The sequence below is a fragment of the Lemur catta genome, chromosome 9 (genome assembly GCF_020740605.2).
Source record: "Lemur catta isolate mLemCat1 chromosome 9, mLemCat1.pri, whole genome shotgun sequence".
NCBI classification, from domain to species: domain Eukaryota; kingdom Metazoa; phylum Chordata; class Mammalia; order Primates; family Lemuridae; genus Lemur; species Lemur catta.
The window spans coordinates 6,421,700-6,439,733 of NC_059136.1; the positions used below are offsets into that span (position 1 = coordinate 6,421,700).

The 18,034-nt window shown below is 50.5% G+C and overlaps 1 protein-coding gene across 4 annotated transcripts in view; it reads left to right on the top strand.

Moving 5' to 3' along the window:
- NTRK3 (neurotrophic receptor tyrosine kinase 3) overlaps positions 1-18,034 on the top strand; it is a 351,142-nt gene that overhangs the window by 57,578 nt on the left and 275,530 nt on the right. For all 4 annotated transcript variants that reach the window (XM_045561747.1, XM_045561748.1, XM_045561749.1 and 1 more), the window contains exons 2-3: positions 6,997-7,071; positions 7,762-7,833. In XM_045561747.1, the coding sequence (XP_045417703.1) occupies positions 6,997-7,071; positions 7,762-7,833 (147 nt within the window). The remainder of the gene's footprint in view (positions 1-6,996; positions 7,072-7,761; positions 7,834-18,034) is intronic.

Below are 18,034 nucleotides of genomic sequence, written 5' to 3' on the forward strand. Positions count from 1 at the left end.
CTTGGCTGGTGTGATCTGATTGGGCCCCTCCCCCGTCCCCTTGGTGCCTGAGCACCACGGAGCTGTTGCTCCAGACGGTTTGTTTATAATGCTAAACATATCAGATAATTGAAAGCTAATGCTGCTGTCTGGATCACTAGACATAATACGCCTGGATAACAAATCAATTTCCTCATTGCCCTACAAGGCTTCGGAGTCAAATGCACTGCACATTTCGTGAGTGTGTGCATGTGTGTGCACACAAGCGCGCTCCTGCATGCGTGTGCTCTAATGCTGACTTGTTAGGAAATGGAATTCCAAGCTGGTTTCCCCAGGCACCCACTGGAGAGACAGGATACCTGTATGCAATCTCGTTGTTTTTTTGAGCTCTGTGTGGGAAGAGTGGGCTACTCATATATCAGGGAAATATTAGTTTCAACTGCCTCCTGCCAGGATGTACCTCCAAATATACTGAACATAATGTTAGTGGTGTACACTTAGGTACTGCTATGTGCATGTGAATTATGACTGCACCTTTAGAAAGCTTCAGTTATCTGGTAACCTCAGTTATCCAGAAAGGAGGCACAAAAACAAAGTAGTAAGAAAACAAGGGCAAATAGTTACTATTTATATGTGTGAGTGTGTGTATGAATTTTTTAATATTCCCTTAGATCCTCTGTCCTCTTACTTAACACACAATTCTAAGAATAGCAGTGGAATCAGCTATTTATTGCTCCGTGCATCTACGCTAAATTGAGGACTTAGGCATTGCCTCCTCTAACCCTCGTCACAACTAGATTTCCTGTGGGGAAACAGAGGGTGGGAGAGGCTCATGTAACTGGCCCGGGGGCATCTGGCTTCCAGCACTAGAGCTTGTGTCCTCTCTAGATCACCTGCCTCCAGGTGCCAGCGCCTAAGCCCTGTGCTCCAGGAGGCTACAGAAGAGACTGGTCACGGAACATGGGAGGGAGACGGCCCTGGGGTCAGCTGCTCAAGAGGTGATGGCCCATGGCCTGATATCACAGAAAGGGCCAGAAAATTGTTAAAAATGGATACAATAACCATTAGAATCAGAAATCATATTCGGGTAGGCCGTTTGGGGTAGAGGTACAAGTTCTGCACACTTCAAGAGTTTCTGAGGGATTTGCTATGTCACAGCCCAGCAGACTAGACAGGTTGGTCATGATGCTGTGGGGTCACCAGGGGCATGTAAATCACATTCTGTTTACTCTGCTTAAAAAGGCGAGGAGGTGCAATGCACTTGAGGGGAAAAAAGGAGCATGCAGCAAGGAAGTTGCAAATGCAAAGGTTTTGCATTTAAATTTAGTTGTCTGGAAAATTTGGTTATGAAGAACAGCTCATTAATAGCAGCGAGAAGTCACAGTGAAAATAGCAATCTGACAGCAAAAGGGAAGAGGGAAAAGCTCGGAAAAAGGCGGCAGTACTGGGCCTGCCGGGTCCCACGGAAGGATGTGCCTACATCCCACCAAGAAGCCCAGTCCTGCTAAGTGCCCACACGACCAAGGGTTCTGCCGGGTGACAGGGCCTTGGCCCTCCTGTGGGCTTTCTCAACCACCTTAGTCGTCTAGGGTGAGATGGCAGTGGACGTCTTAGTGTTCTAGAGTTTTCTGTGTAGAGGAGGTATAAACGCTAAACATTAAAAATTAGAGGTATAAACTCTTAAACATAACCACATGACATGTTTTTAATTAAATATGGACCACACAGTCTGCACCATCTAATTTTTAGATGCTTAGGGATTGCCAATTCATTTTCGTATTGGCCCAAGCAAAACAGAAGGAGGAACACAAAGCTATGGTACAAGAGTATAATCTAATTTATGGTAGCACACACAAAGGATTTTTGTATTCTCCATGAATGTGTCCAGTAATATTTAATTTATACCATGTCTCCTCCCAAAAATGGGTGGGAAGCAGCTATCTGTGGTCCTGGGTCTCTGAGACTCAGTATTGCCATTGTGAATCACGGAGAGTGTTTGTTTCTGACAGTTTTTCTAACATTTTTGAAGAGACTCTGCATCGCCATCCCTAGACTCTGTCCCACCCAAGCCCACCCGGCAGCATCATGAGATCTTGACCGCAGAGGCCCACCACGACCGCATTGAACTTATGGAGCTGCAGCCCTAAGCCAGCTCTAGCTCGGCAGGTCAACGTTATCGTGTATTGTGCCTCACTGCCTTTCTCTTTCTGGAAAAGAGGTGCTATTAGCTCTTGGCATGGCAGAGATTCTGTGGTGTCGTGGAAGGGTAGTCACGAGAGGCTAGGGACAGGGTATTGAGCTCACTCTCTGAGTAAAGCATTTTACATTTCTGGGGAATGAAGAGGCACACGAAATCCAGGAGAGAAACTTCCAGTGGAGGAAAAAGGCTCTTGGCTGGTGGATTCCAGCCAGAGCTGGTGAGAAGAGACCAATCTTGCTTCTCAACGTGTAGCCTGGCTTGGACCGTAGTCCAGTGGGCCAAAGAGCCCCTCATTCCCTCTCAAGTAATGCCTTTGACTTGGGAGGGTCCTGGGAGCCTTGGCTTTCAGTTTTTCTCTCTCCCCTGGACTCAGTGACCTCGAGGCAGACCTTTTTGTTTTGGCCTGAGGCCTTGTAGTGTTTGCTGCAAAGCAGTCATTTTCAAAATTGATGTTGTTCTATGTCATGGGACTCTTGCTCCAGTGGCAATCTTAGGCAGAAGCTTTATATAAAAAGCAAGATTGGCCGGGCGCCGTGGCTCACGCCTGTAATCCTAGCCCTCTGGGAGGCCGAGGCGAGTGGATCGCTCGAGATCAGGAGTTTGAGACCAGCCTGAGCGAGACCTAGTCTCTACTAAAAATAGAAACAAATTATCTGGACAACTAAAAAAATATATATAGAAAAAATTAGCTGAGCATGGTGATGCATGCCTGTAGTCCCAGCTACTCAGGAAGCTGAGGCAGGAGGATCGCTCAAGCCCAGGAGTTTGAGGTTGCTGTGAGCTAGGCTGACGCCACGGCACTCACTCTAGCCCGGGCAACAAAGTGAGACTCTGTCTCAAAAAAAATAAAAAATAAAAAAAAATAAAAAAAAAATAAAAAAAGCAAGGTTTCTTGATCTCAATGCCGTGGATATTTGGAGCCGGTAATTCTTTGTGGCAGGGAGCTGTCCTGTGCATTGTGGGATGTTTAGCAGCGTCCTTGGCCTCTACCCACTATAAGCTAGTGTTACTCTCTTTCCCCAGTTGTGACAACCAAAAATGTCTCCAGACACAGTCAAATGTCTGCTGGGTGCAAAATTGCCTCCCCTCGAGAACCGCTGTATTAAGAGACTAAAGTGGAGGTAATTTATTTAAGGTGGTGCTGGGAGCCTGGGGCACCACCCTTTGTCCTCCCTCTACTCCGTCCCCTCCCTGTTCCTGATTGAAGCAGGGACACTCAGATTGAGAGCAGGGCTGCGGGTCCCTGTGGGAGTCACCGCTGCCACACGCTCTGCAGAACTGCACAGGCCTGCTGACCGGCACTGCCGAGCCCTTCTCCCCCACAGCGGGGGTGGGTGTGTGAGACGCCTTGGCAGGGATGAGCCGGTCCTGCCTGCCGTGCTGGAGCGGAACCATCCGTCTCCACCCCACATAGGGTTCAGGCGCCTGACCGTCCTTTAGAAATGTGTCGTAGCTGAGGGTTTTTCAAATGGAAAAACAAATGCTCAGTGGCAACAGCATGGACAACCCAGAGGAGCTACAGAGAAGGGGAAGCCACGTGGAATCACACTGGGTCCAGTAGCCACCCTTAGCAAAAGCAACCCGCAGCCGCTCTCCTACTTTGTCTTATTTATTACACTTTTTAGAGCCTGCCTTTTCCACCTAAACTCGTGGCCTCCCTAATAGCTCAAACCAGCCAGCAGGGTACCCATCACTGACCCCCCTGGTCTGGTACCAAGTGGTGAGTCATAGGAGAGCTTGGCAGGCCCCCAGCCGACGTCATCCGCAGATGTCAGGGCTGCACCTTCACCGACCTGCTCTTCCTCGGAACCGGCTCTGACGTGGCATCTGCTCATTCCTTGAATCTGTTTATAAATTTCTGCTGGAATGGTTTTTCTGGAGGTCATGAGTGACAGGTTTCCTACCCCTGCACCCTTCTGCCACATGGAGATTTTATCAATGATTGCTGAAAAATGACAACTTCCAGCAGAAGCCTGATGCCATTTTTAGCTTGAAAACTGAGAAAAGACTGCTCAGCCTCTGCAAGGCACAGAGGGAAAAATAGCACAGCTAGCTCTGCCTGGGGACTTACGTGCGCCCCACACTGCTGTGGGGGCTCTCAACTTGGTCTTTCCAATCATCACGTCATTCTTAGAAGGCAGATATCTTCTTATCCCCATTTGGCAAATGAAAAATCTGAGGCACAGACAGGTGAAGTCACCTGGACAGGGTCACATAGATAGAGGTAGGGGGTGGGGCCAGGATATGCATCGTGGCCACTGGCTCCAGGGCAGGGGTCAGTAACTTTTTTCTGTAAAGGGTCAGAGAGTAAATGTTTTAAGATTTGTGGGCCGTACGGCCCATGGAGCACCTATTCCACTCTGTCATCGTAGCTTAGAAGTAGCCATGGATGACAGTAAATGACCGGGTGTGAACATGGAAATTTGAATTTCATGTAGTTTTCACGTGCCACAAAACGTGATTCTTCTTTTGATTTTTTAAAAATGTAAAAACTGTTCTTAGCTCTGGGGCTGTACGAAAGCAGGCAGAGGGCTGTAGTTCACTGATCACTGTTCCAGAGCTCTGACTCCTAACCGCACTGCTGCACGGTGGCTGTGAAAAGGCCATTCCCCGGATTAGGAAAACTCAGACTCACCCAACAGAGGAAGCGGTGGCCATGATTCTGCTAGCAGAAGACTCTCTGCAGCAAGGAACTCATTCACTTCCCTGCCACAGCCCAGCGTGTGCATATGTTGGGGAAGGGTCAATTTGTGGACATAAGGACGTGAGGGCTGAGAAAGGTAAAGTTTTAGGATGCAGTCATGATTGACAGCTCAGAACGAATTTATGGAATTCTAATGTGGGCTGAGAAAAACGATTCCACTTATTTACACAATTTGGTTCACAGTCACTCGGGAACAGATGGTTGCAGGACGCTGGGCTCTGGTTAGTTAACAAAAGGTACTCTGTACAAACACTGTAATCTCCTTGGTAATTTACCAGTGGCCCAGGGAACACACTGGGGGACCTGGTGGCACAGGTAGTTCTACTCCTTCTGGCCTTCCTTTTCATCTGAAATGTTGCCAGGCCCCTGCTGTGGTGGGCCCAGACCACCCAAACTGACCTGGGGCTGTGAGGCTTCCAGGGAGAAGACTTTGGAATTGGAATCCAATACTAACCTGGCCACCTGGTCCATGTCCCCAGCAGATGCCAGTGTCTCTGGCTGCTCAGCAGGGGCTTCGAGAGAATGTGGTACAAAACAGGCTCTCTGCATACCTTACCGCTGCGCAGCTCTGAAATGCTTCCAGAGACCCTGGCAGCCGCGGTCCTGCTGCCTTCCTGGCTCTGGCTCGACTTGGTGGCAGATGGCAGAGCTACGGGTGTGGTGGGACTGGGGAGGAGACGTCTGGGGAAGGTGGCTGTCACTTTTCTGGCCAGAGTGTGCCTTGCGTAGCTCTGTCTCAGGGTGAGCTGTCACCTCTCTGCACTCTTCACTAAGATGGTACTTAGACCTCGTGGGCACTGACCGAGAGTCAAGTCCTGGGAGGGCAGGGTGGGCAGGGGAAGGCCTTTTCCTGAGATCCTCTGGTGCTCCGTGGGACAGCAGGTGTGTATGAATGGTCATCTTTCGCATGGCTTTAGAGCTGGGAAGGCCTCAGTAATCAATAGTCTAATGGTTCTCAACCTGGGGACCCCAAAAGCAATAATGAGGGATGTTTAAACCTGGCATTCAGTCAATGTCAGAAGCACTAACAGAAATCAGGTCCATACCCCTGACAAGCCTTCTTTTGCGAGCAGAACTTTCAAGTTTCTTTGCTTTGGGCTGGAATTTATGCATTGGGTGAGTTAGCGCTGGTTTGTGTTGATAAAAAGCTCTGGTTAACAGTGATTTATATCTTTGATTAATAAATCCAAGAAGATGAATTAATTAGTACTTAATAAATGTAGTGTGCTTGCTAGACACAAACCTCCTTAAACATGAGTGCTCTGGGGAGAAAGTTCTAAAAGGAGATCTTTGTGATGAAAAGGGGAAGAAACTGCTGATCTAGTGCAACCTTCTCCTTTTACAAATGAAGAGATCAGAGGCCCAGAGAGGTGAATGCACTTGCTCAAAGTCACTGGCTGCTGAAGCCTCAGGTGAAGCTAGACTTTGGCTCCTTGAATATCAGACGCACAACCCTGGTACCTCCCTGTCCTCAGTACCCCCTCCCCTCCAGAGTCACCTCCGCCAAATCAAGCCATTGGTTTTCTTGAGCTCCCGAATGGATTGGGCTGTGGTCGCCCAGAGGGGGCTGTCTTGTCTGGCCCTGGGTGGGTGCACAGGCAGGTGTGTGTTCCTCCTCCTCGGCTTCTCTACCCAGAAGCCACGCCCACTGGCACGCCACCCCGTCTTGTTTTTAAAGCCACATCATTTGCATTGTCTTTACTGGCAGAAGCTAAGAAAAAAAGAGCCTGTCCCTAGGAAATCCTAAATAGGAAAAAGAAAGAGAGGGAACAGAGGGAAACTGAGTCAGGAAGATGAGCAGGGAGATGGGCTTCACATCTTCAAAGAGCGGGGTCTTTCTGGAGCTGAGGGGGACACTAAATGCGATCTGTGCGCCAGGCACCTGATCCAGTGCGTCCACTCCATTCTCACAATGTCCCCGTCAGGCAGATAGTGGGAATCCCACCACACAGAGGATGAAACTGAGGCTCGGAGATATTTGGGGACTTGGCAGAAGGCCTGGGTCGCATTTGGTGCATCCAGGATTCAAACCCAGGTCTCTCTGGCTGGAAAGCCAGCGCCGTCCCACTGTCCCCCCCACTGACCTGACCGTGGGTCTCCTCCTCCCCTGCAGACACATAGAGAACTGGCGCAGCCTGCACACCCTCAACGCTGTGGACATGGAGCTCTACACCGGACTCCAAAAGCTGTGAGTGTGCCCAGCCACAGAGTGGCGTTTCCCGGTGGAAGGGGTGGGGTGGGGCATCCCTGGTCACCTTCCGAGGTGGGGTGATGGGCGTGGCAAGGCTGCTGTCCTCTGTGCTTCCCCTCACACGGGGCCTCTTTTGGTGGAGCTGGTACCACCTACTTAGGAGATGTCAGGGGCTCCAAAAGCCATCTCTTTGCTGCCCTGCGTTTCACCCCAGTCAGAGAGGCAGGGGGTTGCCTGAAGTCATATCCTGAAGGTGGGGTTCCAAGGCAGGCCTGGAAGCCAGGCCTGCAGGGGTGGGGTTCTTCCCTCAGCCCTGTGCCTAGCCACTGAGCACCCCGGAGTACGAGAGTCCCCAGCCCCTTCCCTTTGGGCTTCAGTGCTAGTGGCTGTGGGGGACCCGGGGTGGGAGAGGGAAAAGGCACATGGCGGGCTCTATCCCTGTCGTCGCTGAGCCCACAGGAGCCCCTGTTTTCACCGCTGCCAGGACTGCCCGCCATGTCCCAGCCTCCCGCAGAGCCCCCAGGGTGAGAGACCCGGCGCCTCCACTGACTCCCCCGGCGGGCCTCTCCGTGTGGTTGGTGGTGAAGAGACACACTCGATCCGCAGGGGCAGCCGCCGGGCCAGCGTGGCCTGACGTCCCTCAGCCTCACCCCAGAGCCCTGCTGACCCTCTTTTCCCGTCTGCCAGGACCATCAAGAACTCAGGACTGCGGAGCATCCAGCCCAGAGCCTTTGCCAAGAACCCCCACCTGCGCTATATGTGAGTAGCTTGGCTGCGGGAGGGGCGCTGCGGGGAGCGGGCCGGCAGTGCAGCAGAAGATGGAGGTCCAGACCTGGCTTTGCCACTGTGTGTCCTTGTGCAAGTCCCTGAACTTTACCACTCAAAAGGAGGATTTTGGATTTGATGATCTGCAAAGTTCCTGTCAGAAGGAAAAGTCTAGGACCAGGGATTAGGGGAAGGGTGTCCTGACTCCCAAGTTTGTTCACTTTCATGATAAAATTTGCAATTTTATGGGAATGTAAATCATGGGAGATTCCACTCATATATGTGAATCTACACTTCTGAGACCATTTGTAGGTCTATAAGCATGTGTGTTGTGTGTGTGTGTGTGTGTGTGTGTGTGCACGCACACGCATGCCCACGTGTGTTGGGGTCGAGGGTTGGAAGAAGAGAGAAAGCAGGACCAGACCAAACGTTATGTCTAAGTAGAGTCTGGGTTCAATGGGGAAGAGCTCAGAGAAGTGGAGACACCTGGGTAAGGTCACACAGCTGTTTTTGGGACAAACTGGAGGTCACATGGCTCTGGGTGGGGGTTCCTGTCTGTCTGTGCCTCCCTCTCCCAGTCTCCCTCCTCCCCACTACCTGCCTTGTCTCATTGGTAGAATGGCTCTGGCTGGACCTAGCAGAGTAGAATCACAAGAGCTTGATGCTTCCTCTCCCAGGCTAGTTTTGGGCCGATAGACCCTGGGAAGGACCATTTCCTGGGGGAAGGTGGGCGTGAAAGGAAGCCCAGGGTTACTGATCAGGGGAAATGCTAACCTGCTGCACCCACAGGGCAATTCTTGCCATCTGGGACAACTCTTCTTCAAGGATAGCAGCCGTCTTGGACATCCAATGGGCATGTTCCCAAAGAGCAGAGATTCTGCAGGCCCCAGGTGGGGTGGGGTCTACTGCATTTGGGGAGAAAATGGAGGAACGGTGTCCCTTGGACTAGTCTTTCCTTTGGCCACTTGAAACTTTCGCTGGTTGAGGTACTTTGCATTTGGTGATGGAAGGGCAGCCGGTGAGTTAGGAATCTCATGTGGGAGGCAGAGCATCCAGGGAAGGGGAGGGCAGGGAGGTGGGGAAAGGAAAGAGAGTGTCGTGCATCGTGGAGGGGGAGTTGTTTCTCTTCTGGGGGTCCTGGCCTTACCCATGGGCTAATGTGTGTTTTCCCAAGCACACAGTGAGCACTCAATAAATATTTCTTTTATCAGTTATGGCCACCCCTGCTTTGTGCTGAACCTTCTTCCCTCCCTCTGGAAATAGCGAGCTCTGTGGCCACTGCTCAGGGCTAGACGTATCAGCTCCAGGGGACTGAGACCTCCCTTTCAACTGCCTCATTTAGCTGTTGCCCCTTGCCCTGGTTGAACCTCTGTGGTGAGGTTCTCCTGATGTGTGTTCTTTGCAGCTGGAGGCATAGCTAGGACCAGAGGAGGGCCTTGGACCAGATGTTCCAGGTGTTTATTTTATTGGAGGTTTGAGTTTCACTGTAAAATATCCCGAGGGAAAAGCTTTTGACATCTGAGAAGCTTCCTTTTTCATAGTAACTCATGAAAGGGTCACAAAGGCAAATGCCCAGGGTGGACCAGGTGGGGAGAGTGGAGACTGGGACCACTTGTCCCCTCCAAAGGGGCAGCCAGTAAGCAGTTCCAGCTGACTTCTGCCATGTCGAGTGGGGCCCAGTGGTGCCAGACGTGTTGTTTCAAGAAGATTTGGAGATCCAGTGAAACCACTTAAATTTTAAAGCTGTCATCTAAAAACAAGACCCTTAACTCCATGGGCCAAATAAAACCACTCTGTGGGCAGAATGTGGCACGCAGGGTGCCAGTTTGTGGGGCAGGGTCATATTTGGGGAAGGGGAGCTGTCAGTGTAGGAGAAGCACTGTCCCCTTTGAGGTCAGGGGTTGGGGGCTGAGGCCCCAGAACCTTCTAGGGCGTGATGTCACCACAGCTCTCAGGGAGATGGAGAGGGCTTGGGGACCCATCGGGTTTCCACAGACTCAGCAGTGGGAGCAGGGGGGCATCCTGGGCCACAGGTGTCTCTGAAGGGGTTGTCCCAGAAGATGTCTTTGGCTTGCCTTTGAGATCCTTGGAAGGGGACTGTGACCCACCATGTCTTTTGGGATGGTCTGGGATCTGCTGGGTGATGGTGGTGACAGAGGCTGGTGAGGCTTTTCAAAATGCCCAAAGCCTTGGGGGTTGGGAGTTCTGGTTGGAGTAGGGCCTGAGGATGACATTGAACCTGCCCATGACCTTGGGGCCTGTGTTCTGCTGGACATGTTGGCCAGCCCTTGTCAAAGTCCTTGCCTCCTCTTGGGTGTGGGGACATCACTGAGAAAGATGGATCACCATCAGTCTACCCCTAGTTTGGGTCTGGCTGCACACTGGGGGCAAGTTGGGCTGCTCACTTTGGTGCAAGGAAGTCAGCACCGGGTCAGGGGGCTCTGATAGCACAGTGGGGGCATCCAGAGGAGGCTAGGGGTCCCTGAGAGACGTGAACTGGCTTCATCCCTGGGTTTTATTTATTAAATTTTCCTAGGTATGAAGACACACCCCAGATCCCAATTGAGTAAATTTCCCAGCAGCTTTGGGACATTTTCTCCTGGCAAATGGGCCAGGTTTCTCTGCTGTCTCACAACGTCTTCTATTTCTGTCCTCCAAATGCATTTACACGTCTTCAAGCCTCAGCTGAGCGATCACAAGACGATCGCTCACCCCAAAACTAATTGCCAAGCCCTGGCGTGGCCGTTTTTTCTCTTTTTCTTTCTTATATTTTTTAGGGTGATGGCAGAGGAGGCTTGTCTTCTCCCCTCCGTACAGAATAAGAAGCAGGAAGTGACATCACTGCCCCATGCTGATGTCAGCTTGTCCGAGTTGTCCTGATTGGTTCGCCTGCTCCCCACCCCTGAGCTGCTGTGACAATAGTCAGTGTCACTCTTCACCACGCCAGAAAATGAGCCTGAAGTTAAGGCCGAGCTGTCTGGCACGAGGAAGGCTGGAGATGAGGGCTCTTGGGTCCTGCTCCCAGGCTGAGGAGTGGCTGACCATCTCCTTTTGACCACTTGAGTTTTCTCTACCTTTTATTGAAGGTGCAAAATGAGATGTGGGTCACTATATACTAGGGCAAATCCTTTTTAAGAGACTGGAATGTTCTTAGCTCTTATATCCCTTCCCTGATCTTCAGGGTTTTGGATTAGGGATTCTTAAGGATAAGGATTTCCCAAATTGATAATTGGAATGGCTATTTGCTAATCAAAGTGGGCATAATAATAATGTCTGTTCTAGGGATGGGCTGTGGCAAAGATTAAATGACAGCGGCACATGCAGCTCTTAGCCCAGTGCCCAGCAAATAGCTGGAGCTCAGAAATGACAGTTGCTAATAATGATGGTAATTATTGTTATTATTGGCAGTGGCGATAATAGAATCAAAGGGGAGGGATTAGGTGACCTTGATGGCTGTTCTGACCACTTCTTTATTCTGAAAGCTGGATTTCTGTCTCCCGGTGGAGTCTGTCTCTCTGGTGACTGGAACGCTCACATTCTCTGGTGTCTTTCTTCCTTGAATATGGATGAATAAACATGGCAAATTCTCTGTTCTCTCCGGTCAGTCCTCCTTGCTCTAGAGTATACGTAGACCCCTCTATAGACACTGTTAATTTCAGATAGGACCTAAGCAATTGCAATTAACGACCTTACAACTTTCTTTATTTCCATCTGATTTGAGATCACGTCTGCCAACAACACTCTTGAACTTGGGCTGTCCTCTGAGTCCCCTGAGCCCTGCCTGCACAGCTGGCTCCTGTCTTCCTTTTTGGGGTTTGTTTTCTCTGGCATGGCTCACACACAGACCGGATCTCCACAGTCTGGGGTCCCCATAAACAGAGTTATGCAGACACCTGTCTATGAGCTGTGCTCAAATGATGGTGCTTCCTTTCGTCTGTGGAGCATGGCATGGTTTGCAAAGTGCTTTTTCATACATGATCTCATCGGATTCTCATAACCATGCTGGGGGCAGGGGTGTGGGAGGCAGCCTCATTTTACAGCGCAGGAGTCAGGCCCAGAGAGGGTCTGACTTGGAAAGAGCAGAAGTAGGACTGTGCCAGAACCCTCTGATCCTCTTTCCAGGAATCTTCCTGCTATACCTTACGGGCCGGAAGGGGCAATGCTTTTCATAGAAGCAATTAAAAAACTTGTTAAGATATTTAGAAAACTGCACAAAAAAGTGTTGGTACCAGAGGAAAAGGGGGAAGGCTAATATCATTTGAGAACTTACTATGTGCCAAGGACCGTGCCTGGTGCTTTTGCAGATGTGAGCTTACTTCTCACAGTAACTCTGAGCTGAGGCTCCTCCATCCCCATTTCATAGATGCAAACACCGAAGCTCAGGAAGTCAGAACTGAGCTCTCCTAGGGTCAGACAGTAAGGCAGGGCAATGGTCACGATTTAGACTCTGATCCCTTTGACTCTGAAGTCCATGTACTTTCCTACATCCCAGGAGTGTTTTGTCTCTCTCATTTTCACAGAGAGAACTTATTGTAGGAGGGGTGACATCTTTAAAGTTTTATTAGAGAGCCAGTGTTTCCCTGTGGACAACCAGCACCATCCCTCCTCAAAGAGCTGTGTTGAGAAAGCTCCGTTTAGTTTCTCTTCCTTTTTAGGTCAAATCCTATAATGACAGTTACGTTACAACCTGAACGTCTTTATTATGAAAGATTTCTTAACATTAGTCCACTTATTTCCAAGAATATTTAATGTAAGATTCCAGCAAACCAAACGAATGTGTATTTAATGCCTTAGAGTTGATTGTGGTGGGATCTCTCTTGTGTTCAGTTTCTTGTGCTTTTCCAAAAAGCTTTGGATGCCAGACTAAGTTATTCTGCTGTCTGTGATAAGCAAGTGTGTGCTCACTCTTCATTTGAGAGCGCCAGTCCTCAGGGTGGGGTGGGAGGTGGAGAATGTCCTGATTTGGGCATGGTTGTGTCAAGTGTGCTACACTGGCAAGGACAGAAAGTCAGCAATGCTGGTTAGATAGGAACAGAGGAGGTGACCAGAGTCCCTGTCCTTTCAGGACACTGTGTAGGTAGTACATGTCTCCTGAGATTATTGGCATGAAAGCATGGTGAGATTGGTTTATTTTGTATTGTATTAATGAATCACTCAGTGTTCTTTCTCCTTGAAATAACCCCTGATTCTGGGTTCCAAGATGATGTGTAAATATTGTATCAGTAGACGTTAGCCTCTCTGCCTGCCCCTTTCCTCTGCACTGAGACTTTTCTCCACGTCCCAGAGGGATGGGTAACTGGCACCCGCGGCCCCCTCACGGCTTCTCCACAAGTGTCCTTCCTCCTCTGTTCTATGTGGAGGACTTAGCCATTGAAGACTGTATAGCTGACAGTAAGAAGAATGGGCTTTGAAGATAAAAAGACCAGGGTTCAAAACCTAGATCTTCCGCATCCTGGGGCTGACTGTGGGCAGCCTACTGAACTTTCCACGAGCTTTGAATGGAATGTACGAGTTCCTACTTCATGGGGTTGTTCTGAGCATTAACTAAGACAATGCCTGGAAAGAGCTTAAGACAATGTGTTGTGAAAACCTCAGTGTATTTTTGGCTGTTATCAATGATTTCCTCTTTGTTCACTGGTCTCCCATTTCATAGAATCATAGATAGTTAAAGCAGCAAACTCCCAAATTAACATCCCATCCCTGCCTTTTGGGTTCCTGTATCTGACCACCCACTTGGTGGCTAAGTTGCATGTCAACCTTAACTTGGCCAAAGCGGGGTATTTTGATTTCATACCATGTCCTCACTCTAAACCTGTCCCCCTCGCTTAGTGCTTCTTGTTCCTGTAGGTGCTACCACCCATCTCATTGTTCCTGCTGAAACCTGGGGGGTCATTCTGGACTCTTCTCCTTCCTTTACCTGCCCTCCCCCCCTTCTGCCATCCTGTCAATCAAAGCCGTAAACCACTTTGCATCCATCCACTTTCTCACCCTTCCGTTTACAGATCCACCGTCTGCCTTCTGGCCCTGGGGCAGCAGCCCCCCAACTTAGGTTTTCATGCCTCCACTTTTGTCTGCGGCGTTTCATTGTCAACACGGTTGCCAGAGTGATATTTAAACACATAAATCCCATCATGCCACTCGGCTGCGTAAAGCCTTCCCATGAACTTCTGCATTACTTACGGTCAAATCTAAGCCCTCTCCACAGCCGGGGGATTCACACGGATACGGTGTCTGTTTCCCTTCCAATTTCCTTGCGCCTTCCCCTTGTTCTCTCTGCCGCGGCCGTAGGAGCTTTCCCCACTTCCTTGAATGTTGGAGTTTTTGTCCCTGTCGGTCCTTCTGGTCCAGATAAATACCCTGCCCTCGATCTCTGCATGGCTGGCTCCTTCTCATTGCTCACTCTTCTGGTACTTTCTTAGCAAGGCCTCCTCTGACTGCTCGTGCTTAGTGGCCTTTCTTCTCCTTACAATCCTAACACTCTTTATTACATCACGTGGCTTACTTGTTTCACACACATGCACACGCACACACACGCACACACACGCACACACACGCATGCACACACACACGCACACATGCACATGCACACACACACACACACGCTATGCCTATCCTGTGTTCCTGCTTAGCAGGAGTTTTCAGAGCCTGTGTGGGCTCTTTCCCCTCTGTCGCAGGGCAGAGGATGTTGGTGTTCCAGATGGAGGCTGCTCCATTAGCCAGAGTCTTGCTGGGAAGATGATGGGAACAAGGCCACTGCTGACCTTCTGTGGACATGTGGCGTGAGAGAGAAATAAACTTTTGTTGTGGTTAAAAAAGAAAGAAAAAGATGAACCAAGAGTGACAGTGGCTGTAACCAGTGTGCTGAATAAATGACAGGCTACTGGGAGTGCATGAAGTTGTAACCCTAGTCCTTTCTCTTCTACTCAGGAAAGGGTCTCAGAGCACAGGGATAGCTTTGAGCCTCCTCTAATTTAAATGCATAAAAAAGTATATGGCAAGTATGTGGTGGTTCTTTATTCGTGGCTGTGGGTTACTTGTGACATAGCTCACCCCTTTGACACACGGCACAGATGGTTGGTTGACGTTCTCCAGGGTCCTTCAGCACCAGGCAGTGCAGGAGCCCCTGAAAGACTGTGTGTGGGGCCACTGATCAGAGGTGGGTGGGAGGGGCTGGGCAGCCCTGCGGAGCAGGTGGCGGTTAGGTTGGGCTTTGGAGAAGTGGGCTTGGCCTGGCGGACAGCCCGCTTGTGGCAGGGGCCGCAGCTCACCGGGGATGTGTACAGCCATTTCCCCCTTGGGTTTCCTCCTGGAGCTGTTTAGACACATGTTCACAGTTCCAGGCCATCAAGTCTTGCCATAAGATAAACTGAAAAAATTTCCGAGGGAGCAGCATTTCAAACTGGAGCCATTTGTCAGCGGAGTAGGATTTGCACAGATCTAATGGTGTGGAAGCCTGAGTCCGGACTGTGTGCAGTGCTGTGTCTGGGTGGTGGCCAGGAGAGGAGACGGTCCTGGACTTTGGCCCCCACGAGTGTGGGGAGGGGCTCGTGTGGGTGGCTGTCAGTTGGGACAGGTACTGTCTGGCTGCAGCAGTGCTGGGTGACCACACCTTGCACATCTTTTGGGCTCTTTGTCTGCATGGTGCTATGACCTTGGCTAAGCTACTTAAACTGTTTAGTTTTTTTCCACGTCTCTAAAATGAGGCAGTGTTATACATGGCCCAATCCTGACCTCCCAGCATTTTGGGAAATTCTTCCTGGAAGAAAGGTTGCAGCTGGAACTCAGCTGGGACCACTGAGGGACAGGGCCAGAGAAAGCTGCGGTCAATTTATTTTGGCCTTACCCACTTCATTGTACTTCCCCGCCCCAACTCCCTGCAGGGCAGGCATTCCCACACAATGAACCCCAAGGAGATAACATGAATGCAGCACTTACTATGTGCCTGGCATTCATCTCTGTGCTTTTATATATAATTTCATGCTGATAATAGCAAGTGGACACAATTGTTGTCCCCATTTTACAGATGGAAAGTTTGAGGCACAGAGAGGCTAAGTGACTTGCCTAAAGTTACACAGCAACCGAGTGGCAGAGCCAGAAGCCGAGCCCCGGTTGCGTGCCTCCAGGGCCCCAGAGCCTGTCCTTGTGACAGCTCCATCTACCACCTGTTGGCTGTTGCCAGTTCTCAGGAGCCCAGTGGGAGAGGAGAGGAAGGCAATAAGCTTCAGAGCGGCACTCCTCAGAATGGGGGGCTGACTTCCAGCCCCTCCATTTCTAGGGAGCAGGGGCTGCTCTCTATACACCAGCCCTGCTGCCTTCGGACCCCGTCTCAGGCAGGATTGTGACAGTAGGTGGCACCCCTCATTACCAAACCTGGGGACGGGAGGTGGGAAAGGAGGGGTTGTGGGCCCGATTAGATAAACTCCAAGGCTCTGCTCTGACGTCCCGAGATTTTGCAGCTTCAGCATCTGGCACCTCCTGGCACAGTCGAGCCGTGTTGTTTCTGCAGTTGTGCCTAGGTCTCCACATTCTTCCCGTGTCCTCGCGCCTGTGGCATCTGATGACACCAAGCAGAGATTTTATTGTCCTGTTTTAAATGGATCCTTTGTGCTCTTATTGAACCCAAAACGTGTTTTGTACCGCACACTTCACCAAGCTCCGGACTTTCAACTGGCATTTTTTAGCTTCCAGTCATTTATCTGCTACCTCTAAAGAAAGTCAATTCCTGGTCTGCTCCTACTGTTAGTGTCCTGGGCGACTGCCTCTCCTGGGGCCCGTGAAAGAATCACGCTGCTTCCTAGGGAGGCAGGTGGCAAACTTCCTAAATTGGATTTGCTTTGTCTTGTCCACTTGTATCTCCCCTCCAGACGCTCTGTGGCCTGAGATTACTCATGTCCTCTCTGAAAATTTCTTTCTGTTCACTTTGTTCTGTGGACAATGTTCGGATCCAGCCAGGGCAGCGCCAACATGAGCCAGGTAACGTGGCCACACGCCTCACTTGCTGGCCCACGGCACGCGTGTGGGATTCACTTCACAATTCTCTTGGTCGAAAACCCTACCCTCACCTTGGAGACCGTGTTCTTTCTGAGTTCAGGTATCTCCATTCTCTGGAGTCCCCTGGACTGAACTTTTAAGAGTTTCCTTATAGCCTTGTCAGCATTTGCCTTAACAGCTCAGTCTAGCGCTGAGTAAACATTCTGGCCTCTGGGCCAACGTCTCCTGGCCTTGGGGGAGCAGACGACGTGCTCATATTTTCCATCCTTGATTATTCTCAGTAGATTTTCTTTTCTTTTCTTGCCCCCTTCCCTGAGGCTTCATTACTTCCCATTTGTTCACATCTCTTTTCTCCATTTTTCTTGTTAAGGACAGATTTAGAAAATGAGTTTAGTCTCTTGGCTATTTTGGAGTCATCATTAATTTCTGTCCTCTCCACTCCATAACAGGCTGGCAGTCTTGCAGCTCTCCCTCCCTCCCTCTCTCTCTCTTTCTCTCTCCCTCCCTCTCTCTCTCTTTCTCTCTCCCTCCCTCCCTCTCTCTTTCTCTCTCCCTCCCTCTCTCTCTCTTTCTCTCTCCCTCCCTCTCTCTCTCTTTCTCTCTCCCTCCCTCTCTCTCTCTTTCTCTCTCCCTCCCTCTCTCTCTCTTTCTCTCTCCCTCCCTCTCTCTCTCTTTCTCTCTCCCTCCCTCTCTCTCTCTTTCTCTCTCCCTCCCTCTCTCTCTCTTTCTCTCTCCCTCCCTCTCTCTCTCTTTCTCTCTCCCTCCCTCTCTCTCTCTTTCTCTCTCCCTCCCTCCCTCTCTCTTTCTCTCTCCCTCCCTCTCTCTCTCTTTCTCTCTCCCTCCCTCTCTCTCTCTTTCTCTCTCCCTCCCTCTCTCTCTCTTTCTCCCTCCCTCCCTCCCTCTCTCTCTCCCTCCCTCCCTCCCTCTCTCTCTCTTTCTCTCTCCCTCCCTCCCTCTCTCTCTCTCCCTCCCTCCCTCTCTCTCTCCCTCCCTGGTTTCTTCTTGATGGATCTTTGAAAGTCTCTTTCATTCCCAGGTTAACCCCTTTGTCTCTCGGGGCTTGCCTTGGTCCCGAGAGGCCTGCACCCTTTCTGGCTGGTCTTCTGGGGGATCCAGCTGTGGAAATTGCTCTGAGTTTAAGGGCGTTGGGTCTCCCAGAGTGGGTGAGCCATGCACTCCCCGGCCAACCTCATCCTTGGCTGCA